This window comes from Pelodiscus sinensis, chromosome 24, assembly GCF_049634645.1.
Source record: "Pelodiscus sinensis isolate JC-2024 chromosome 24, ASM4963464v1, whole genome shotgun sequence".
Classification (NCBI taxonomy): Eukaryota; Metazoa; Chordata; order Testudines; family Trionychidae; genus Pelodiscus; species Pelodiscus sinensis.
Window position 1 is genome coordinate 18,887,314 of NC_134734.1, and position 24,063 is coordinate 18,911,376.

Below are 24,063 nucleotides of genomic sequence, written 5' to 3' on the forward strand. Positions count from 1 at the left end.
GTCACTTAGGTACAGCTGGGCTGCTACTCTGGGACAGGACTTTGAACCTTTTTGTTGACAGAAATTCTAGTTTTATAGTATTAATGGGTTCCACTATTAAACTAATCCCAGGCAATGACCAGAGGGGTACTCTTCAAGATCTTTATACAGTTTAACCTCAAGAGTTATAAACACCAGAGTTACAAACAGAGCAGTCACCTCATTTGGAACTGGAAGTATGCAATCAGGAAGCAACAGAGAAGCAGCAAATACAGTACTGTATTGTGTTACATGTAAACTACTAAAAATGAGTTTCAAAGCTATATTAAGTCAAATGTTGAGTTGTATTTTTGAAAACACCCGTAACATTTTGTTCAGGTACTACTGTATTTGCTCTGGTCTAGAAGACAACTCTGTTTAGCATTCTCCCTATTATAGCTTTTATTCCTTCTGCGAAGGCTATGACAGCCCTAAGCACAGTCCTTGATTTAATTTAGATTTACCAGACAAATTTGTTTGTGGATCTGTCTGCATTGGGTAAAATGCGGGGAAGCACGATGAATCTTTTATGAATGAGAATGCCACCTTTTTCATACACTTGGGCATCTTATGTTCTGTATAAATATTTCATAGTAGCAACTGAAGATTATGGAACAGAGTTAGAGTTTATTTATAAAGGGTGAGGGGGGGGGGTGAGACAGAAGGGCATTTCAACCTTCGACTTCACAAAACAGGACTGTCAATACAAACAGACATCTTTTAATTTTTATTTTCAAACACATACTTTGTAGGAAAAGTTAAGGTGTGTAAAAGAGAAAGAAGGATATTTCTGTACAACTGTTCCACAAACACTCCCCAACCCCCATAAAACCTTTTTGCACAGCAGAACATCATTGTAAATTCTCTACAACAGTGCCTCAGTACAGCAGATATTAGGATAAATACATTTCAGTGTATTTGGATTTATTGTAAGAGGGATCCACCGAATAGCTATTGCTATGGCTTCCCAGTGCTAAACGTCTTTAGTAGAGTGATACCTTTTTATATGCAATGCATTTCTTGGTTTAAAAAAACTATTTCTAGCTACTAACATCAGAATAGCCCAGCTATTCTATCAGAGTGATTGTTTTCAACAGTCCAGCTGTGAAATCCATAGTTTGTGCAGGAGCTAGAATTTTACATCAAAATACTTATTAAAAAAATCAAGTTATTGGAAAACTGAGCCAGATTCTTTTGATAAGTCCTGTGCTTTTTCTTCCTCTGCCAATAGTCAAGCTTTTTAAAATACATGATAGTTCAGCATGTTCATTTGGCAAAGCTTCTGAGCAAATTTCCTCCTCCTTAGCCATCTTGTCATGTTTTGTTTGTGACAAAAAAACAAAACAAAAATCCACACATCCTCCATTACTTGCACACTCCAAAGTTCCGTGGGAATTTGGGGTGTTCTAGTAATGGAGGTCCAGGACCCAGTTCTCCTAAAAAGTGAGAAAGTAAGAGACATTGTCTTTGCCAGAACTGTTCCAGCAAAGGAAGTATGTGGCAGAGCAGCAAAAGCCATCAGACTTCTAGAACATTGGTTGAGATGGTTGGTTGGATTATTTTATCCATAGGAATTGTGGTCTCTGGCTCAAGACCTTCCAGGTCTCTCTCTTGCAATTTCCTCTACTCCTTGGGAAACTCTTGAGGATAAATAAATGCGCAAGTAAAGGATTCCTTGCTGCCTCCTCCTCACATAGGACACAATAACATCATTCTCCGTCATTCTGCACTATGTACAGTCATTTACACCAGAGCAAAGCATACATAGGTCACTGCTGCTCTGTTTGGCAACATTTGTACTCTTGTAAATAAATACACAACATGCAGGACAACAGAGAATCAGGCCCCTCCTGTGTACCCCTCTCATAGCTTCAGGCTTTTAATGCTAAAGCTTGTTCCCAGGGGAAACAATGGACCCCCTCCCCCCTTCCTCCCATTGATTTCAAAGGAGGAGAATGTGGACCTTAAAATGAGCACATTCCATTTGGCCCTTGACTCCAGTAAGAGCATGGTGCTTGTTAACCTCAGTGGGAAATTTGTCTCAATTAAAGACTGTAGAAACATTGGTCATTTGTTTCTCAGTGCAAACAGACATGCATAACATGGTTAGAAAGGGTTTTGCATTGTTACTAGGTTCCGGAGAGTTTGGTAGGAAGGGGATAATTTTCAATCAGTGGTGTGCTGGCAGGTCAAACTGGGGTGCAGAATCCAGGTTTGGTTTAAAAACAAGCTTTGATAAACCAAGATTCATGCATAGCTAGAAAATAAAATTGAAAACATTGAAAACAACACACAAAAACCACCACACAAACATTATATTGCCCTGCCATATTTGGGTTGCAAAACACTGCAGCATTCCACTTGTGGTGGTGAACATAAACCTAAAACTGATTACAGATCAAAAGGGGGAACAATGGTCTATTTTCAGCGTGGAGAGAAACATACAAAGTAATCAAGACTGCATAAATAGTGAAACATGAACTGGACTTAAATGTTTTTCCAGTTACAATAATCTAATACAGAAATCCATTTGATGAGGTTTATAATATGATTTAGCCTAACTGAATATTTTTAAAAGCCCACAGAGTGAGATTTGATTTTTATCCATTGGGTATATCTGGAGAGACTTTTGTGGAGTCCACGTCAGATCGGCCCCTGTGTGATTGAGATCAGGTTGCTCCTAGCATTTAAAGTATTTTGAAAGTTTGCAAAAAATAGATGTGCATTTTGCAACAAAATTGTATCAGAGGGGTATCAACATTGTGCGTTTCCTACACTGTTGTGTGAAATGCCACTAATTCTAGGCGAGGTTCTGCCTTCATTTCAACTAGTGTAAATCCAGAATTGCCATCAATAGTACTCTGGCTTTATGGAGGCACTCTGAATTTCCACTGAGCTAAGAGAGGAAGGCATGTTCATCTGACTGGAACCTGACTGTAGGAATGCTAGATGGCAAGCAAGATGCTTTTGCATCAGGCTTTCAGAGCCTCAGCTAAATTTTCTTTTATGTAAATTTCTAGCTTTCCAATGTACAAACAGGACTAAAAAAAATAAAAATAAAAAATGCAGAGACTGTCACTGTTCAAACAGACTCCACTTCAGGGCAAACCATCCCCCCAGCACCCCCATTTCGACAAATGTTCCATGGCAACAAATGGGTTTGGCAGTTCGAAAGACACTCTCCCTCCGGCTAGCACAAACATTTTAGTTTTAGGTTTGGGGAAAACTGAATCGGCACCTGCAGTTTGTTTATAAAATACCACAGAAAGCAGCGCGGGGTGGGGAGGGAAGAAATCAGTGAAAAAGCCTGGACTAGTTTTCTGCAGAAGAATCAATTTATCTTGTGCGTCAGCTTTTGCAGCTTCATCCAGAATATCTTCTGCTTTCAATGCAAACTAGGCCTAAAACCTTTCATAAGCTGGCAAAAGAGAGTCTAGCACATCAAGCAAAAACACCTTTGACTAGAGTGTGCATGTGTATAGCGAAGCCATGATACTCAAAGGGGTGTGGTTGCAATTTACTAACCCACAAGCATGTTGGGACAGCGAAAAAGTGCCTCCGTCAACTGAGAGTTCCTGATCCAGGCTATTTTTCCTAAATTAGGGGCAAATGTAATGCTGATAAAAGGCACCAGACTGTTGGAGAACATCTTCCCCCCGACAGGGACTGCAGCAGGGCAAGCTTCCTACAATATGCAGCCAAGCTAGGGTCTTTCACTCTGTTCCAGAGGGGAATCCAATTGTCATAGCGCATCCAAACACAGGCCTAGCCAGAAAGACCATCAGCAGCATGTGTCACTGGGGCAGACACTCACCAAACAGCTGGCAGAATTTGCAGGAGGAGCCTAGAATTTGAGCAGCTCCGTACCAGGATCCTCAAGCCATCTGGCCCTTCACAAAACAAGGCTGTTGAAAGGAGAGGCTAGCAAGCTCCACAGAACTCGGGTACTCCTCAGGAGTCGTGCTCTCAATCCAAGCCATTTGGTAGACCACCCTGATGCTTTTACTGTTATTCACCACAGCAGCTCTTGTCCATGGTAGCAATAACAGACTACCCTCCTCCTTGACCGGAAGCCTGAAGTACAGCTGTAGCGACAGAGGCATATCCGATGAGGTGCCACGGATTTCTTTGCTGTTCCAAGATTTAACCCTTCCCCCTTAGGGCAGCTCTCTTCCTTTGGACAGCTATGGACCGAATGCTCTGCCAGCTGACACCTGGGCAGCTCCCAGGAACCGGCTCTCCTGCTCACAGTCATAAATCAAAAGTCATGGCACTGAACTCCACGGGAATCAATCCAGTGAAGAGGTGACTTGGGCAGATTCCCTGTAAGCCGGGGTAAAGGAGAGCACTGCGCCCCATAGACGAAAGGCAAATCATCTGCTTGCTCTTGTGCCAGGGGACTAGAGTCAAGGGTGGATGTAGGGAAGAGATCCAGAGATGAACACTTTGAAGAAAATTTGCAAACTTAGAGCTGCCAAAGCCCTCTTATTCCCCTTGGAATCGTCACAGCCGGCGCCATGTGCCTTACACCTTCTGCCCCCTCAGAGAACAGCTAAGACTATCTCCAGTGACCTTGGGTGTGACCAGTTTCTGCTGGCAGGGTCACACTTCATTCAATCATATCTCAGTATGCTTTCTTTGAAGACCAACACTCCCACCTGGAAGACACCTCAGTCAGAAAGAGGCAGTAACTGCAGTTCTGCAGACATGTTTGTGCGGTGATGCTGAATCATTGCTAGGCAGTTCACCTTTAGCAATCTGTCTCCAGGGCCTCTGTCTGTTTCCACAGCGTTAGGACAGTCTTGCAGACATGTAGTGGAAAGCTCTTTTAAATTCGCTCTCGATCTTAAAAGCAAAAGCAAAAACCAAAACCCCATGCATGTTTGTGTTTGTGCCCCGCTGGCATCTGTAAAACAAAAATTCCATAACTGTAGGGCTATGTACCACTTCTTACAGGCCTGATCTCTTCACAGACAACTCTCCCAGACAGGTTTGAAGGCCACAGGCTGAAAAGTGATGTGGGTTTTTGGAGGCACACCACGAGACCTTAGGAAGGCTGGTTTTTCAGTGGTGCACCACACTTTTTGAAAATCGAGGCACCTGAAGACCACCACTGAAGATCTCGTCCATTAACATGTCTCTCTAAGTACGCCCATGGAGTTGCTGATGGCTGCGTTGTAACTTTCACTGTGCACCTAAAGAAGCATCAAGGCCGCTGGGTAAATCCATCCCTTCTAATAGTCCTGTTACATATCACAAACAGCAATTTGCAGAACGCTAATCCTCACAACAGCCCTGGGAGGTAGGAATGTAGTTACACACGGGGGAAACTGAGGCAGAGAGCTAGCCTATTAATTCTGGGTGCTCCGTTTGCAACACCAAGAGCCTGATTTTCAGTGGGACTGAGCCTTCAAACTCCAGAACCTTGGCACCTGTGAAAAATCAGACCCCAACCCGCCTCAAGTTGGGAGCCAAAATTACAGGAGACCTTTTAAATTATAGGCGTAAGGCCTTGAATTCAGAAACTCTTAAGACCGATCTGCCAAAGAAATGTGTGTCACAAGCAGGACTAGCATTCCAGAGTTCCACTCTCTACCAACTATGCCCTCCATCGCCCATGAATATTCCCACCTTAAAGCTCGGCTAACTAAGCTGTATAGAGCCATGGACATGAATATTTGCCGGAACTACTGAAGACCAGTTAAGTCTAACACATTGGTGGTCAGGGAGTGATTTGCTCTTACAGGGATTCTGATCATCTGCCCTTGGATTGGATCCGATTCCAAAGATCTTATAACTTGAAGGCCTGCGCATGTTTTCGCTGTGTCCTTTCCCCACCCTGCCAAGGTGGAACCAAGCAGTGCTCTGAGAGTTTCACGGTTCCATATTTCCATTCTTCACTGCAGTGTTGAAAGATTGTTGACTAGACCGGCGCTTGGCTGTTATTTTTGTGCTTATAAGTATGAATAAAGTTAGAAGGCTCTGGGAAAAAAAAAAAACAAAAAAAAACCAACCACCCAACTGCAACAAAACACAAGTTGTTGGGATTCACACGGGGGAGCCATTAGGACAGGAGCTTTCAGTATTTAAAAAAAAAAAGAAAAAAAAATAACCCACATTGCACTTTTGGTGAAACTTATTAGATGCTGAGGAAACACGTAAAAAAAAAAATCATGACGTTTGGGATCAGTTTGCATAAGTTATCGAGTGAATAAAGCGCTAAATATTTGTATTTCCGCCTGACTGGCACGCAGGCAATTCAAGTGTGGGCTCTGACATAGCCTGGGACCTGCAAAGTGGAAGAGATTAAAGCACAGGTTAAAACTTGCTCTGCATGGCACTGAGACACAGTGACTTGCTAGAAGTAGGCGAATTTCCTTCCGGTGCAGAAGGTCAGCACAAGGGCTTGTGTGTCACTTAACCCAATCTTGTCCGGAGTCTGAGCTACTTTGGCAGTGGGTGCAAATGGGCAGGACTAGCCAGGGGCCATGGACAGTCATCCGGGACAGTGTCAGCTTTTAAAGACGTATTCGGGATGTAAAATCCCAGTTCATTGGTTAAACGGTGAAATATTATGTTTAACCAATCGGGGGGGGGGGGACAAATGGGAGGGGGCTGCTCCAGCCCAGCCCCCTGCTGCTGCCTATGATGGGCCCCGAGGGGACGGAGCAGCCCCCTGCCTGTGGCTGGTGGGGAGCGTCTTCAGCCCCTACTGGTTAACCGGAGCCGGTAAGTCTCATCTGTTAAGGGTGAGGCTTCCTGGTTAAGTGGTTTAACATCCCCAAGACGTACATCTCTAGCACTTTCGCGTGGGAAGCCGACCTTCAAAAGGGGACCAGACTCTGTCTGCCTGAGTTGGCAAAGAGCCTGGAAGGGGTTGCCCAGAAGTGCAAGCTGCCTAATTTGTCTGAGCTGGTGCTAACTCAGATGCCAAGGAAAAGTCTCCAGATGGCACTATCATTCACTATTTCACTGCTCAAAGCATGTAAGAAAGGAGAGGGAGCATGAGAGACTAGACTGGCACGGATGTCTGTGGGCAGGCTGGCATAGATGTCTAAGATAGATCTGCCTGTAATGCCATTGGAAGGTGGAGCGCAGATGGGGGAGAAGGGCGTGCGATTGATTCAGTTTCCAAGGGGGGGGGGGGAGGGGGCGAGATTTCTTCTTCCAAAATTTGTGCCTGGGCGAAGGATGTAAAAATGCGGTGATCTGATACAAATTGTATCGGCGACACGATTAGTCGATAGGGACCGCTCTGCAGAGCCACAGCGAGGGTGGCTCCAGGAGCCGCCCGTACTGCGGCTCTGCATTTTAAATGTAGTAAGGGCTGCCAGGCTCTTACTATATTTAAAATGCAGAGGTGCAGCATCCCGGACCGGCTCGTGCCGGGTCCAGCAGCCCCCGTGCCAGCGCAGCCCCTATCTGTGGCCAGCCCAGCCTGGCACAAACAGGGGCTGCTTGGTGGTAGCAGCCCCTGTCTGGGAGTGGGGACAGGATGGGAGAGGAAGGGTGGAGAAGCCTCCCCTATTCCCCCCCCCCTCCCGCATCTGATAGAGGCACGGGAGAGGGGGGGAAGGGAAGGGGACAGGTGGTACTGCAGAGACAGTACTGGGGGGTGGGGGGGAGGGAGAGAAACCATCTTTTAAGCCACCTCCCCCCAGCACCAGCTCCTGTTTCCCCCCTCCCCCTTGCTGCCTCTCATACAGAAGCAGCAAGCGGGAAGAGGGAGAGGGAGAGAGGGAGGGAATGAGTAGTTGAGTACTCCACTTGACTACTCACTTACATCTCTAGCCTGGGCCTTGTGATGATTTTCAGCAGAGGGATGAATTTCACCCCCCAGTGAGAAAGGGGCTCAGAAGGTGGCAAAGAGTTCAGTGTTTTGTTTTCCCCGCAGCTTTCTATTACGATCAGAGTGATTTGTAGGGCTGGGTTCTCTCTGTTCAGCTGCAGATCGAGTTGCTGGGGCAACCACATGAAGTGATCAGGTGCAGACATGGGAGGGGAGAGGGGAAAGATCCTGATTTGGGTCAGCAAGCACACAGGGCCAGGTCCTAGGACTCTGGGTTAGAGCCAGAGCCCCACTGGGACTCAGGTCGCAGCCCGGTCGCTGTGCAGCGTGGGCACAGCTCAGACAGCGGACCTGCGAGACGCAGTATGGACAAGGGAGCATGTCTGCAAGACCTGGGTCCAATTGTAAGCCTAGATTTATAATGCAGTGTGGACACTCCATCTCAGGCTTGGAAGCGATGAGTTCACAAGCCCGGGTCCCATGGACCAGGGCACCAGACATCCCCACAGACTGCCTTCAATAGGACAGCCAACAATTAAGGTGCCGAAGATCTCGGGACTCTTTGGAAAGTCTTGACCCAAGAGTTTCCAAGGCTGGGATTTCCGTGAGATTCAGGACTCAACCACACCCCTCATGTGACTCTCCCCAGATCCCTGCGTCAAGCCTCCTAGCAGCAAACTGAGCAGGGAACTGTCCGATTTGACTCCTGGACCCAATCAGATGAACTGACGGAGACAGAATGTTCTGTGCAGTATCCCGCTGGAGGGGAAAATTCCTCTTCCAAAGTTCACAAAGAGACCCAGGTACTCACACTCTGTGCGTAGAGCTACAAGACTCTGGAGCTACTCCACTGCCTCTCCCGTCCGCCTTTGGATCTCATCTCTTGAACAGCACCTGTCTGCAGAGAGAGAGCGAGAGAGAGCATGCACACGTTAAAAAGGGTCATTGAACGCTGCTCCTCTAGGGTATTTTTGGGTGTTAGCAATGGCCGAGCGACCAGCTGTTCCCAAGCTGCACCACACATTGATTAGAAAAGCTGCCCAGAAATCAAGCAGCATCGACTGAAAACGTACTGTCGGTCACCTGTCAAAGCTGCTCTGGAGCGGATTCAGCCAAGTTCTGCAAGGCAGAATCCCTGATTCCTTCCTCCAGGCTTGAGCAGGGCACATGGGAGTAGATGGGAGGAAGGAGCTTAGAGTATCATATCCAGCGCACCAAGGATAGTGTTGTCCAGTGGTTAGAGCAAGGGGGCATTGGGAGTCTGGACTCTCAGGCTACATCTACGCTGCCTTTTTTGCGGCAGAAAATATGCAAATTGTGCTTTCATTTGCATATCTTCCACCAAACCTTTTTGCAGAAGAGGTTTTGCTGCTAAAAAGCCCTGTGTAGATGGGGCCATTTGTTGTTTAAAAAAAAAAAAACCTTTTTGTGTGAGAGCCTGTAAACCTCATTTTTTGAGGAATAAGGGGTCTTGCGCAGAAGGGTTTTTTCTAACAAATAGCCCCGTCTACACGTGGCTTTTTAGCAGCAAAACCTCTTCCGCAAAACGGATCGGCAGAAGATATGTGTAGTAAGAGGAGAGCAATGTCTCATGCCCTCATCCTACTACAATATGCAAATGAGAGCGTGATTTGCATATCTTCTGCTGCAAAAAATAAAAAAAAAAAAAAAAAAAAAGGCAGCATAGGCATAGCCTCACGTGCTAGCCTCAGTTTTGCCACCAGTTTCCTGTGTGATCTTGGCAAAGTAATTTTTCCCCAGCAATAAGCCATTGCTGGCTTTCTGCAGAGGGATTCTATGGGATCTTAGATCTTCTCTCTCTGGTTCCTACCCGCCCCCACAAGCTAAGCAGCTTCTCTGCTCGGTAGCGTGTGTCATTTTCCACCCTGTCACCGGATCTGGCAGCCACACTAATGCACGGCTCGCCACAAGCGCTGAGGCTGTCTGCTCCGTCAGAGGGAGATGTTTTGCTCCTGAGCTGGGGGGGAGGGGGTCGGGGGAACAGACTCTTGCTCCTGAGCTGGGGGGGGGAGGGAGGGGGGAAAAACAGACTCTGGCTGTTGGTTTGCTGCTTCTTGCGTGCTCAGCACCTGGTCGACTTACTAGCTGGCTTTTCCTGTCCCCCATGACAGGGCCCTCTGCCACGCCACCTGGGTGCTACCGAGACCAGCGAGTGTTTCTGCAGAGCAGCCATTAAATCAGGTTTGAGGGTGGAAGGGAAGATGGTCCATCACAAGGACGTGTTTTTAAAGCTCAATATCCCAAGCCGATTGCACCCATCTCTTGTGAGTCTAATGGGAACCAGCGAGAATGCTAAGGAGGCAGGTTCTCCTTAGCCTCACCTAGGTCATCGGTTCTCAAAACTTTTGCCCATGGACCACCAGGCTCAATGCAAATCTTTCCGAGGACCACCAGTTGCTAATGGAAAGTGACCGTTAATTACATAATTATGCCTGAGCCATTTTGCTAGTGCTGCAGCTAGGGAGAATGGTTTAGTTTAAATTATTAAACAGATGAACTGTCTCATGTTAGTTTATCAATCTTCATTTTAATTAAGTAAACTATTAATTTATGTCCAACAAAAAAGGATCTAATGTTTCCTTTATTTGTGGCAGGGGCAGGGGACCTTTTTTGGAGCGGGGGCTGGTCTCAAACCACAGATCACCTGGGAGGTGGCCATGGACTACTAGTGGTCCAGGGACCGCACTTTGAGAACCACTAACCTAGGTGAAGGTGTCTGCTCCCTTTGAGCACAGCAGGTCCGTCAGGCGAGATGCTGACTCTTTCACGCCAGTAGATAAGTGCTGAAGAAGGAGATGCCACCTGACTTACTGCGGCTCCTTCCAGAGCTTCAAAAATCTACTTCGCCCAGCCTGTGGATTCTGCCTTCCCAGCATCTTGCAGAAACAGCCACTAAGGAACTTGAACCGTTGCAGCCTAGGGCCCAAAGTCTCCTATTCGCTCTCTACTCGCTCCCCAGAGAAGAGCAGTTGGACCAGGCTAGTCCATGACCCAGAGCACACTGACAAGATGGGGGCTGTATGAAATCAGGAGATACCTTCTTTAACATCGTCTTTCAGTGATCTGAGAGGGGAAGTCCCCCTTGCCCCGAGTGCGGATCGGAGACAGTGGACTAGGGGAGTGTTTGTGAAGGGGCTGTCAAAATAGTTGTCTGGCCATAAAAATCTGTGACGTGGCAAGAGAGGAGTGGAATTAATTCAGGGCCGGCCTGTGGCCTGTGCCATGCAGGAGGTCCAACGAGACAATCGCCGGGTCCCTGCTGGGTTCAGAATCCAGGGCTTTCTTTCCTTGCTCCCCTGGGACGGACAGGTTGGACAGACACCTGGGCCCATAAAGCAGTAGAAGCTCAGTGACGGGCCGGCGTTGGCAGCCCCTTGTCACAGGTCCCACCAGATGAGATTCCAGGGCAATTTTCCTGCCTCGGAAAGATCACGGTCCCATTGAACTCTCTCTGCCAGGTCTGACTGCCATGACGCCCAAGCTGCTTCGGAAGAGCAGATGTTACGGCCTTGCAACCTGCCAGCTTGCAGCAGACCCGGTTAAGGACACTCACTCCAGCAGGGTCCTCGAGATTTCCTACAGCAGCCATGGGCAACCCAGGCTAGCGAGCCGCGTGACCTTCCTTCAGCTCAGTGGGGCCGCAAGATTGTCGTAACCAAGACGCTCTCCAACAGGGCGGTTTTGCTCGCTGCACTTGGGTACCTAGAACGTGCGGGCGGTGCCGGCGGAACCGTAGCTGCGCCGTGATTGGCTGCACACTGGGTGCAATCCATCTGCACCTCCCTCCATGTGCCCTTGCTTTATGGGCGTGTCACTTGCGTAATACCGGTAGGAAAAAAGCCACCTAGATGAAACCAGTGGAATCTGGAAGCCCCGCATGAGTGGGCAACAGGAAACAAAACGTCTCATGGGCCGCACGCAGAACCCCAACGGGCCGCATGCAGCCAGTGGACCACAGATGCCCACGCTATCCTACAGGGTCTTTACTGGGCCCAGCTGTTACCTCGTTCCCATCTCAAAACCACGCTGCGATCTGCTACGATCAAGGGGAAAAGCCCTTCCTACCAGCTTGTCAGCCCAGTCCCGCGGCTCTCTTCTCTGGCGGTGGTTCCCCGGAAGTGGCTGTGTCGAAGACAGTGGCAGCCATGTGAAGAGAACCCAGGGCTACGTCTAGACTGGCATGATTTTCCGCAAATGCTTTTAATGGAAAAGTTTTTCCGTTAAAAGCATTTGCGGAAAAGAGCGTCGAGATTGGCACGGTCGCTTTTCCGCAAAAGCACTTTTTGTGGAAAAGCGTCCGTGCCAATCTAGACGCGGTTTTGCGCAAGAAAGCCCCGATCGCCATTTTCACCATTGGGGCTTTTTTGCGCAAAACAATACCGCGTTGTCTACGCTGGCCCTCTTGCGCAAAAGCATTTGCGCAAGAAGGCTTTTGCCCGAACGGGAGCAGCATAGCATTTCTGCAAGAACACTGACATCTTACATGAGATCGTCAGTGTTCTTGCGGAAATTCAAGCGGCCAGTGTAGACAGCTGGCAAGTTTTTCCGCAAAAACAGGTGCTTTTGCGGAAAAACTTGCCAGTCTAGATGCAGCCCAGGAGTCCAGACTCCCAGGCCATACCCTGAATGGCTTCGAGAATGGGAACAGCACGATCCAGAGCCGCAAAAAGGAGTGATCAGCCATTCAGAGAGGGCTCCAAGTGCATTTAGAGGAGACAAACCCAGCACAGCCCTCCAGCTGCCCCATCCGATTACCTTTGTTGTGAAACACCCCTCGCCTTCACTCCGCCAAAATTAAACACCCTGCTGCTAGGACTTGCAAGTCACAGTCAAGAGCAATTTCACAGAGGCTGTGAGCAATTTCCTGCCAGCTGCAAGGAGCACAGCCAACGGGTCACAAGAGATAGCTCCTGACACGCGCCTCCTCCAGCCAGCCAGCCAACCTTTGCAGCTGGCAGGCGAAGGAGATGTCCCCTCCTCCTCCATCACAGGCTCAACACTACCCTGCCAGCAACGTAGCAGCCATGACAACTGTCGGCAGCCCTCAGTGCACCGTTGGCACCTGTCCCCGGGAACCGCTCCTCTATCCCTACCGCAGACAGTGCCCACCCTAAGGCGACACCACTCTGGCAGGTTGAAGCCTATTTATCCACATTGACGGCTTCCTCCTCCATCACCTTGATTTAGTCATCAGCTGCGAGGCTTGGAATTCAGAGGCCGTTCAGTCCGTGGCCCTTGCTGCCATCAGCACGAGCGAGGCTGGATTTTGCAATCAGGATGCTCCAAGAGCAGACCCCAGCGCCACCAGCTCCCTCCACATTGGAGCGCCCTGAGGCCAGCCCCCAGGACTGGATTTGAACCAACGATCCAGTTGGGAGAAGCTGCCTCCCGCTTCATTTCCTTAAACCCCCCAGGATGTAAAGGACACACCCGCGAAATCTCCTAGGTGCAGCTCCTGTGACTGGTTCTATTCAAACAGTTAGTGCAACACGCCCAGAGTACAGAGCCTGGGGCGGGGTGGGGCAAAGCCACGGCTGTCCTCAGTGCAGTCACCGTTCCAAAGCAAACATGCCCATGCGAGGACAAGCCAGGAATAGGACTAAGACATGGCATGGGGATACGGGCCACCTCTTTGGGAAAGGCCCTGTAGCGTTCCCTGCTGAGCAGATAGTTTGCAGCTTGAGTGTGATCCCCATTTTACAGATAGGAAAACAGAGGCCCGGAAAGGTGGCAAGTCAAGCCAGCAGAAGGCCTCAGGTTCCCTGGACTCCCAACACCTACTCCTGTGCCTACTCCATTTGAGTACAGAGCCTCCTTGCCAAAGCAGCGGCTCGCGCAGCATGTGGTTTTATGCTGTGGGGAAGCCTGTGACCACGGAGAAGTCTCTGAAGGACGTGTGAAAATCTGTTCCTGGCGCAAATTGTACTGCAGATGCCAGAGCCACCTCTTAGTGACGTGCAAGCTTCTGCCCTGGCTAAGGCACATGCCCTGCTGCGGGGAGGGAACATTCTCTAGATGGAGCAGGGCTGGTGGAGCGGTGCTCTCCATGAAGGGTCTTCAACCCTGGAAATTCCTCCCTGTTGGTCCAGTGGAAGAGACCGGAGGTGGACCGAAGAGCTCAGGAGCATTGCAGGCAGCCCGCCTCCCGGAGGTTTGTCCCACACAGCACTACACGTGCACCAGACGTGTCAGGTAGCTCAAGTCTCACCCTCCCATAGGGACAGGACCAGATCTGGCTGCAATCCCTGAGGCCACCTCCTGTGGACGCTTTAGGAAATCGGGGTAGGATAGACTGGAGTCCTTCCCTATGAAAAGGGGTATCCTATTGGGCTTGGAACCCCCCAAACAGAGCTGCTGAGTCAAACAGACCCTGGTGTGTGTGAGTGATCTAGCAGAAGGCAGGCAGCAGCAAGCCAGGGCGTGTCGGGTCACAAGGAGGCCTTTCCATGCACTCTGTGTCTTGAAAGTTACATATGTAAAGAGGCCGGTAAAAATCCATTTGGCACGGTGTATCTTCTGGGCTATGTCTACACTATGAGTTATCAGAGCAAAAAATATGCTAATGAGGGGCTCATTTGCATGAGTCATGATCTCATTTGCATATATTCTGCCACTCCGTTTTTGTGCTGGAGTTTTCGTGGAAAAACAAGCTGTGTGTACATTTTCTTGTTGTGCAAAACCCCCTTTTCCCGATCTTGCGGAAAAGGGGTTTTTGCGCAAACACCTCAGCACAAAAACGAATCGGCAGAAAATACGCAAATGAGATCACGATTCATGCAAATGAGCCCCCATTAACATATTTTTTGCTGAGAACTCGCAGTGAGTAGACATATCTCTAGGCTACATCTACACTGGCAGCTTCTCGCGCAAGAACTCTTTTGCGGAAGAGTTCTTGTGCAAAAAACTTCCAGAAGAAAGCGTCTGCACTGGCATGTGCTTTTGCACAAGGGCATCCACGCCAGTGTAAACGCTCTCTTGCGCAAGAAAGCTCTTTATCCCAGTACCGATGGTAGCGAAGGCAAAGGGAGGTGACTTACTAGGGTCACAAAGTGAACCAGTGGCAAAGGTAGGAATTGCATGTTGGTGGCCAGGCATCCAGCCCTGTTCCTTAAACACAAGGGTTTCCTTTCGTCCAGGTGCCCAGGTGCTATTAATTATCCCTATTATGTAGACCCCAATGTCAGTCAGTCAGGACCCAATTGTAGTAGGCACTGTATGAAGAGAGCCATGTTCCACTGTACGAAGAGAGCCACTTCCGAATGTGGTTTCCCACCTTTTCCACCCTGAGATCCCCTGCCGGGACTGTCCTCTTCCCCATTCCACAGAATTAGAAGGGCAGTTGTGACTCCCACATTAAGAACTCATGCACTGGATCATATTTTCTTCCCATTTTGTTCGAGCACCCACTAGCGTTTTACTCAAAGGCTCAGTGCTTATCCAAGGGCGAAGTTCCCCGCCACAGAGTTTTTAGCCACACGAACAGCACGTTAATTTTAAGGTGGGGAAAAAATTATCACAACAGCAGCTTCTCAGCTCTGACTTGAGTTCATTTCCCATCCGGGGTAATAACATAATACCAATCCATCAACAGCATTAAAGTCGGTCTGGCAAATGGGTCATGACAATTTACCAGCCAGGCAAGCATGAGATGCTGTCTTGCAAGGCTGATGTAGAGGTGGCCAGAAGGGACAGCTCTAGGCAGGAATGAAAGAGGGCGGTTTTGTTTCAGTGGCATCCAGTCATTGGGGTGGAATGACTCTGCAAGGCTTGTCTAAACAGGGACATGCAGGAAAGTTAATCTGAATTAACTAATAATGTGACTTTGAAATAGATTAGTTAAACCACAGAAAAACCCCTGTACCGAATACCTTCATTCAGAATTAACATTGCCTTTATTTGGTTTCTGAATGAAGATGTTCCCACAGGGGTTTAATGTAGTTAAACTAAGCCAATTCCAATTCACAGTTAATTCGGATTACATTTCCCTGCATGTCCCTGTGTAGACAAGCCCTCCGTTTCCTCCTTGCAGTTGCAGTGGGGTATTGTTGCTCTACAGATTGTCCCATGCCCCAAATGAAGGATTAAAATGATACGGTACCATGGGAAGGCCCTCGTTAGCTGCCATATCACCCGATCCGATGTGCGTCAGGTGTACAAAATTCATTGGCTCCCCTATCATGGTGCGGTCAATTCGCCTCCTCTTCTTTTTCTGCAGAGAGGACAAAAAGAAAGAAGATTTAACAGGCGCGTAAATTAACATTAATGTCTTGCTGGCAAAGAGAGACAACACTGACAGGCAGTTATGGCATGGACTGTACCCAGGGGCTTCGTGGCAAGGACAGCTAGCAGGCTGAACATGTGTTGCCCCTTTGGGTGGTTTTTAGGGGCTGGCAAAGTGCTTTATACACGAGGGAGTGTTTCATCACGCCCGAATTGCACATGGGGAAACTGAGGCACAGACGGGGCAGGGATTTGGCATCTCTTGAGAAGAAAAAGGAACTCAGTGCTGCCTCAATTCTGACTCTCCTAGGTGCTGCTGGCCCCTGTAATACAGTTCGAGCAGCCCTGGGGATCGGAGCTGCATTGCCGCAATTTCCCAGAACACAAAGCACTCTGGGTCCTCCCATGTAGGTCAGGGGGCAGCACCACGTACCTCGCCCTGTGCTGCTCCCGCTCTGGGGGAAGGTCTCCCTGGGCCTTGAGCTACCTCCCCAAAAGGCCTTTGCACTGCTGGAGTGGCATTCAGGAGGTTAGAGAGAAGCCCTGTGAGCCAAATTCTGCTGTCAGGGCCTCTGCTAGAGTTGGCAACTCCACCGAAGTCTACAGAGCCAGCGTGGAATCTAGCCCGGAGCCCGTGACAAGGAAGGAGGCTGCCGGGCAGGGGAAGGGGGTGACCGAGTCATATCAGGCTTGAGTCATGAGGAGACCCAGAAAGCAGACGCTGAGCCAGCCCCCAGGCGTTTGCCCTCCGAGAGCATCCGATGGGAGGGATCCTCAGAGAAAGCGATCGCCTGCCTGATCCTTGTGGCTAATCTTTCTCCACGTCAAACCCATCCTGGTGAAGAGCCCAGGGGATGTTCTCCAGCCAGAACGTTTCTTCCTGACCCCCACATCTGGGGCCGGGGTGAATGAGTGTAGAGAGGCAGTGGATCTTGGAGATCCCACCCCTGTGCCTGCCCCCAATTTACAACCTGGTGCCCACCCGCCAGGTGCCTTCCAAAGGGTTTGCTCTTGGCTGGTGCCCAAGGCAGGCCAGCGAGGCCATGGGTCTGCATACTTCAGGGGTGGGCAATATTTTTTGCCTGGGGGCCACTTCAAAAATCACCTGGAAGGGGCAGGGCCTAAACAGGAAGGGGCGGGGCTACCTGACCCCCAGACCATGATTGGTCTGGGGGTGGGGGAGCCCCTTTGCCCCTCCTTCCCACTAGGCACCCTCCCCCACCCCCAGGCCAATCAGGGCTTGGGGGCAGGGGAGTGCGGGAAGCCTCCTCCCGCCCTGCAAGGAGCATGTGGTACTTTGAAGTGCCGCGGGCTCCTTGCAGGGCGGGGCAGGGCGAAGGAAGCTTCACACAGCTCCCCCTTCCCCCAGGCCCTGATTGGCCTTGGGGCAGGGGAGCGGCAGGACCTCTGCAGGCTGGATCCTTCAGATTGGGGGCGAGCCCAAGGAAAGGGAGACGCCACCCATCCCAGCTGGGAAGGCAGAGTCAGAACCTCATCCGAGAAGACGTGGACGGATTTTAAGACAGCTCCTGCCGGGGGGTAAGAAAGCAGCAGCAAACACGCCCGTCTACCCTGCTGGGAACCTAGCAGTGGCTGCTGCTGCCGAACTTCCCAACCCACCACACGGGGAAAGGGTTGAGATCACGTCTCCTGTGGAACGAAGTGGGGAGGCGGACGTACCCCCACATTCAAATAGGGGTCGCAAAGCCTTAAGAGAGGGAGGACGACTCCCTCGTGATGGGGGAGACACAGATCTGATCACAGCTGGTGAACACAACGGGGGCACTGCTCCTCCTGCAGCTAACCGCGGTCAGCGGCCAACGGATCTCCACTGGCCAGCAGCTTTCACGTCTCCGCCTCGCTGAGGCTGCAAACGGTGACTTGAAACGCACCCAAGGGAGGGAAGGTAAACAGGATGCCGGGCTCTGACACCCTCCCGCTAGCTGCGGAGCCCAGGGCTTTGAAGCCGAGTGCCCAGGCTGTGACAGGGAGGAAATATTTCAAAAGACGTTGTCATTGCAACAGGAAGCGGGAGGATGGGTGCCGTGCACAGAAAGGCTCCAACGGCGGCAGGGTTGGGATGCGCAGGTCGGAAGCAGCCTGTTCCTGGTCTATCCAAATTGCATAAGACCAGGCCCGAGTCTTTTCGGGGTATTAGCGTTGCTTGCAGTGACGTAGTGGGGGGTGAACTTGCTGGTTTCTATGGGGCTGTGGTAACCCCACTGGCTGCTGCCGGTTCCACAGCCCAGAAGGACAGGGATGGGTCATTATGCAAAGGGATCTCTCAAGCCGTCTGACCAGCTAACCCCCATGGAGAGGAATAAAGGAAGGTGAATGCTGCCCTGGCTGGGGGGCAGGGCTGGAGGAGAGGGAGTTAGTTTCTGTCTGGGAGCATGGAGGAAGCAGCCTCAGCAACAGGCTGGGGGGTTTAGAAGCCGAGACACCCCCCTCCCCGCATATCAAGGGGGGCTGAGGCATCCTAGGCCTGTCCTGTAACCTGATGACATCAGTGCTGTGCTGTATCCTGAAGAAGCAATAAACCACCTCTATTCTACCGGCTGGTGGAGTCTGTTCATGCCATTTCGGGGGTGCAGGAGGCGGGGGACCCCAACGCGCCGTCACACTTGCATTATGGGCATTTTACATCCTGATCTGCAATGGGACTGGACGGACTGAACCACTGTTCTGCCTTGCTCCTGGCTGGCTCCTCAACCAGACTAAACCGCAGACCTAGGCAACGAAAAAGTTTCCCGCCGAACGGTTTGCCATCAGAAAAAGGCCAAAAGCAACCCAAGTTCGCAGGAACGTATCGCAAATGGACGGGAAGTCACAGAATCCGAGAATCCTAGGGCTGGAAGAGAACTCAGGAGGTCACTGCGTCCAGTCCTCTGCCCACAGCAGGACCAACCCCAACTAAGTCGTTGAAACGTTTCATTTCAACTGAAGAGACGTGTCGGCACAGGACACGGCAAGCAGGCTTTTTAGAGGTTTCTGGAAGGGCGGCTTCGTGGGGTCGCTGGGCAGCCAGGGGGACGCTTTGTTCCCACTTGGGGCAAAAGGAAGTTTCTTAAAAGCCAAACTTGCCCATTTCCTGACTCGCTGGAACAAACAGCCTGTGCCCCCCTCACATCGATGGGATGGGGATGCAGCCCACAGTAGCCACAGACAAGAGGCCGATTAAGTCACCTGCGAGACGGGCCAGGGTTAAACAGCGGGACGGCCAGTCCTCTCAAGCCACGAAGCTGAGCGCAGAATGGGGCCAACTGGACAATCCGTGCAACGGGGATAAAGCGAGAATTTCTCAGTTACAGACCAAGCTGGTCAGTGATGGGAAAGAGGTGTCAAATCGCTCTCATTTTAACAATGGGATAGACCACTGGGAAGCACCATTGGTTAACGCTCATTAAGCCCCGTGCAGGTGCTCACGGCTGCAACGGGAAGAGATCTCAGCCCTGAAACTGCCAGGGATGTGGGAAGGAGCCACTCTCCACCTGCCCCAGCACCAAGCTTTAGTGGCCAGGGGTCCCTCTTTCCCCCTCCTGCACTCCAACCACCAGTTGAGCCCCTTACAAAACCTAGTGCCCTCCCTACACCTCCCCCCAGAGCCTGAATCCTTAGCCAGCACCCTTGCACCCCAACCTCTGTCCCAGCATTCAGCCCCTCAACCCAAGCTCTGTCCTAGAGCCTGCCCCCCAAGCTGGAGCCCTCACATTCCTGCACCCCAACCCTGAGTCCCTTAGCCCCCTCCCACACTCAGAACCCCTCAGGCCCCACTCCCACCCTATGAGTTTCGTTATGTGCACCACTATAAAGGTGATGTGGAGGTGCTGTATGACACATCGCACGGCACCTCGCACTGGTGCACGTAAGAAAACGTGTTCAGTCCAGGGGTGGGAGAAACCCGAGGCACCCCTGACCATCAGCCCACTCCTATTTAATACTGGGCTAGAGCGTGTCACGATAAAGAAGAGTGACACTAGCCCCAGCCCTTATTTTCAGAGCAAAATGAATGAATTAGGAGCAGGAATACAAGGGAGGCTGAAAAGAGACTCAACAAAGCACCAAGAGACATTTGAACCTGGAGAAACATATGGGGGTTCAAGTTCTCGGCTGTGAAACAAAAGGATTGTTCTTCTCAAAAGGGGAAGCTACATAGGAATGTGCCTTATGTCTGTAGGAGATAAGCCCTCTAGACAGAGATAAAAGGGTTTGATTTCTAGGGGTATGTTTTATACTGGATAACTGTGGAAAGATCACACAGACAGTGAAAGATAAAAGCAAAGGAAGGATCAACCTGCTTCAAAAGTCTAGGTGGGACTAATTTGGGGATGGATACGAAAACACAGCTGAATGCACACAGTGCTTTAAACAGGCCAATTATCGATCAATTATGAGGGTTGGGAACCTTTTTTGGATCGGGGCCACTGCCCCACCGAAAAAATCAGTCAGTGGCCACACACAAGTGAGAAGCAAACCCCCCCCCCCAAAAGAAAAGCCCCTCATTGGTGTGGCCCCAACTGAGAAGCAGAACACCTCCGTGCACATCAGAGCCGGGGGGGGGGGGGGGGAGGCTGGGCTAGTCAATTTTGTGGCCCCCACTAGGCTCTGGGGTCAGACAAAAAGTGAGGGGTTCAGTGTGTGGGAGGGGGCTGCTGGGAAGCGGGTTTGGGGTGCGGGCAGGAGTGAGGGTGCAGAAGCGAGTTGGGGGGTCTGGGAGGGTGCAGGAGTGGGCTGGGGGTTCTGGGTAGGAAGTAGGGTGCTGCTGCTCCAGTCGTGCGGGGGAGGTTCACGGGGACGGAGAGGGGGACACGGACGCAAAGCCTGAACATCAGAGCGGGCTACCACGATACTGGGAGAAGCCTCGAGCCTCAGGAACTGGATCCAGGCAAGCTGGGGGCCCAATCCAGCACCTAGGCCTTAGGTTTTCCATCCCTGAACTATGGCTTTGGGGTCGGCATTGAAAGCAGGACTTCATCCATTCGCTTTAATGCAAGCACAGACTCCATGAGCTGCGCAGGGTGCATTTATTGCTACACCCATGGGATGCTACAAGGCTAGGGACGTTAAAGATCCGCTAACTGAAGAGTCGATTAACCTCATGAATTCTTAGCAGTCGACTACTCTATAGTCCCCGGGGACAGGGCTGGCAGCCAGTGTGTTCCAGCCTCACCCCTGAGGAGCCCCCTGCTACCCCACACTGCTGTGTGTCTAATCAGCCCCTGTCCAGGGTGTGTGTGTCTGACTCCCAGACCCGGTGCGAGCTGGAACGGAGCCGGGCTGCCTGCCTGGCTCCTAACACTTTAAATGCAGAGCCACAGCGGCGGTAGGTCCTGGACCCAGTGCAAGCTGGGACCCTCACAGTTAGGAAGTTTTTCCTACTGTCCCTAAACCTCCCTTGCTGCAGTTTAAGCTCATGGCTTCTTGTACTAGCATAAGAGGCCAAGGAGAACAATATTCCCCCCCTCTTCCCTAGGACACCCTTTTAGATACCTGAAAACTGCTATCTTGTCCCCTCGGTCTTCTCTTTTCAAACTAAACCAGCCAATTCCTTCAGTTTTCCCTCATAGCTCATGTTTTCTGGACCGTTAATCATGCTTGTTGCTCTTCTCTGGACCTTCTCTAATTTTCTCCACATCTTTCCTGCAATGTGGTGCCCAGAACTGGACACAATACTCCAATTGAGGCCTAATCAGCGCAGAGCAGAGCGGAAGGACTCCTCGTATCTTGCTCACAACATTCCTGTTCATGCCTCCCAGAATCACATTTGCTTTTTTTGTAACAGCGTCACACTGTTGACTCCTATTTAGCTTGTGGTCCACTATGCCCCCTAGATCCCTTTCTGCAGGACTCCTTCCCAAACAGTCTCTTCCCATTGTGTGTGTGTGAAATGGATTGTTCCTTCCTACGTGGAGCACTTTGCATTTGCCCTTATTAAACTTCATCCTGTTTACCTTAGATGATTTCTCCAGTGTCCCCAGATCATTGTGACCCTCTCCTCCAAAGCACTTGCAACCCCTCCCAGCTTGGTAACATCTGCTAATTTAATAAGCATCCTCTCTATGCCATCATTTAAATCACCGATGAAGATACAGAACAGAACCAGTCCCAGAACAGATCCCTGCGGCACCCCACTTGTTATGCCCTTTCAGCGTGACTGTGAACCGTGAATAATTACTCTGAGAACGGTTGTCCAGCCAGTTATGCACCCACCTTACAGTAGCCCCATTGTATTTTCCTAATTCAGTGGTCCCCAACCTTTCGGGGCTGCTGGGCTGCTCACGTGCCAGGTGTCCGGGGGTGGGGCCACGCATGCGCCCGGAAGCAGGGCCGCCCATGTGCCCGAGGCCGGCACCACGCATGTGCCACATGCCCAGGGCAGGGGCCGCCCATGCGCCCTGTGCCTAGGGCCAGCACCATGCACGTGCCGTGTGCCCGGGGCAAGAACTGCCCATGCGCCCTGCGCCGACACTGCACATGTGCCACGCGCTGGGGGGAGGAGAGGGCAGCCCAGAGGATTCGGCGGGCGTTCATGAATGCCCCGGTGGGTGCTATGGCGCCTGTGGGCACCGTGTTGGGGACCACTGTCCTAATTTATTGATAAGATCATGTAAGACTGTGTCACATGCCTTACTAAAGTCTAGGTATGCCACGTTTACTGCTTCTCCCTTATTCTCAAGGCTTGTTATCCTATCAAACAAAGCTCTCAGATTGGTTTGATGTGATTTGTTCTGTGTGTCATGATAGGTGTCAGTGGTGCTGTGTTTGGGTGAGTGAGGGTGGCTTAGGGGTGCACAGTATGTAGGTGTGCAAGGCCTGAATGGCAGTGGGTGGGGTGTGCAAAGGCATGAGGCATGTCCAAGGTCAGGAATCAGTACATCTAAAACAGCAGCCACTATAAAACCAGCTATGCCAGCCCACATGTTAGCAGCAATGCTGGCATTAAGCTGGATCTGTGATGGACAGCCCGCAGCGGCTGCCACTAATTTTCTTCCAATTCAATATCAAGCCTTACTGCAATTTAAAAAAGGGGGGTGTCTCCCTATGTCAGAGTGATTTCATCAATGTCGGGACACTTCTCATCACAGATCTAGAAAAGCGTAGCTTGAATCCCAGTGCATGAAATGGCGGACAAAGTAGCTAAAAGCACTGTTAGGAACGGATACAGAAAAGCCCCGGAGTGTGTCTGAGCAGTGCCTGGTTATTAGGGAGACCAGGTAAGTGAGGGAAGATCTTTTATTTTGGAGAGAGAGAGAGAGAGAGAGAGAGAAGCCTTCTAGCCAAACAGAACCCTTCAACAGAAGTGGCTCCAATACAAGATTTGACCTCCCCTTGTCTCATGAGTCAATTGCAAGTCAAAAAGCCTCACGCTGCAAAAATTTCAAAGGAACGCAAAATAGGTAATCAATGGCGGGGGTGGGGGGGGGGAGGGAAAAAAAGAGTTTTTGGTTTGTGCCCTAGAATGGAGGATGACGACAAACCTTAGGGCCCCGCTGGGAAAAGCAAAGTGATTTTGTGCAGCGTATGAATTGGTCCCTGTGGCTTGAATCAGTAAACACAAAAGTGGACTCTACATATACACACTGTGAGGCAGGAGAAACAATTGATCACCTTGCAGAGGTATGTAAGCGCCTTGATAAGAAGGGAAAAGCTCGGAGGAATGTAAACAGCTTCATGTAACACGTTACATTAGGTTATTCAGGGAAAAGAGGAGAAAGGAGGCAGTTACAGAATGGTCTTGAGACTGACACAGAAGGAGAGAACAAACCTCTGGGTATTTAAACAGGGGAGGTGGGGGGGACAACACATTAACCAGTCCACCTTGATTTGCCATGAAAGAAAAAGACTACAAGGAATCCAGAAGGAGGAGGGAGAAAATGGGGCGGGGGAGAGGGGAGGGCTTGAAAGGTAGCAGCCCAGGGAAATAGCAAAAGGGAACCAAGTCCCTGTACACTAGGTGCTTATATGCGACTGCTCAGAAGAGATTCCCAGCTCTTTAGCAGAGCGCCCTCAGAAAG

General features: G+C 50.5%; 1 protein-coding gene across 1 annotated transcript in view; it reads right to left on the reverse strand.

Annotated features, from left to right (window-relative positions):
- Positions 1–716: 716 nt before the first annotated feature.
- Positions 717–24,063, reverse strand: part of CDC42SE1 (CDC42 small effector 1) — a 56,750-nt gene continuing 33,403 nt past the window's right edge. Inside the window, exons 3-5 of the mRNA XM_075907982.1 lie at positions 15,927–16,037; positions 8,619–8,705; positions 717–6,307 (exon numbers count right to left, since the gene is read on the reverse strand). Coding sequence (XP_075764097.1) covers positions 8,634–8,705; positions 15,927–16,037 — 183 coding nt within the window. The 3' untranslated portion in view covers positions 717–6,307; positions 8,619–8,633. The remainder of the gene's footprint in view (positions 6,308–8,618; positions 8,706–15,926; positions 16,038–24,063) is intronic.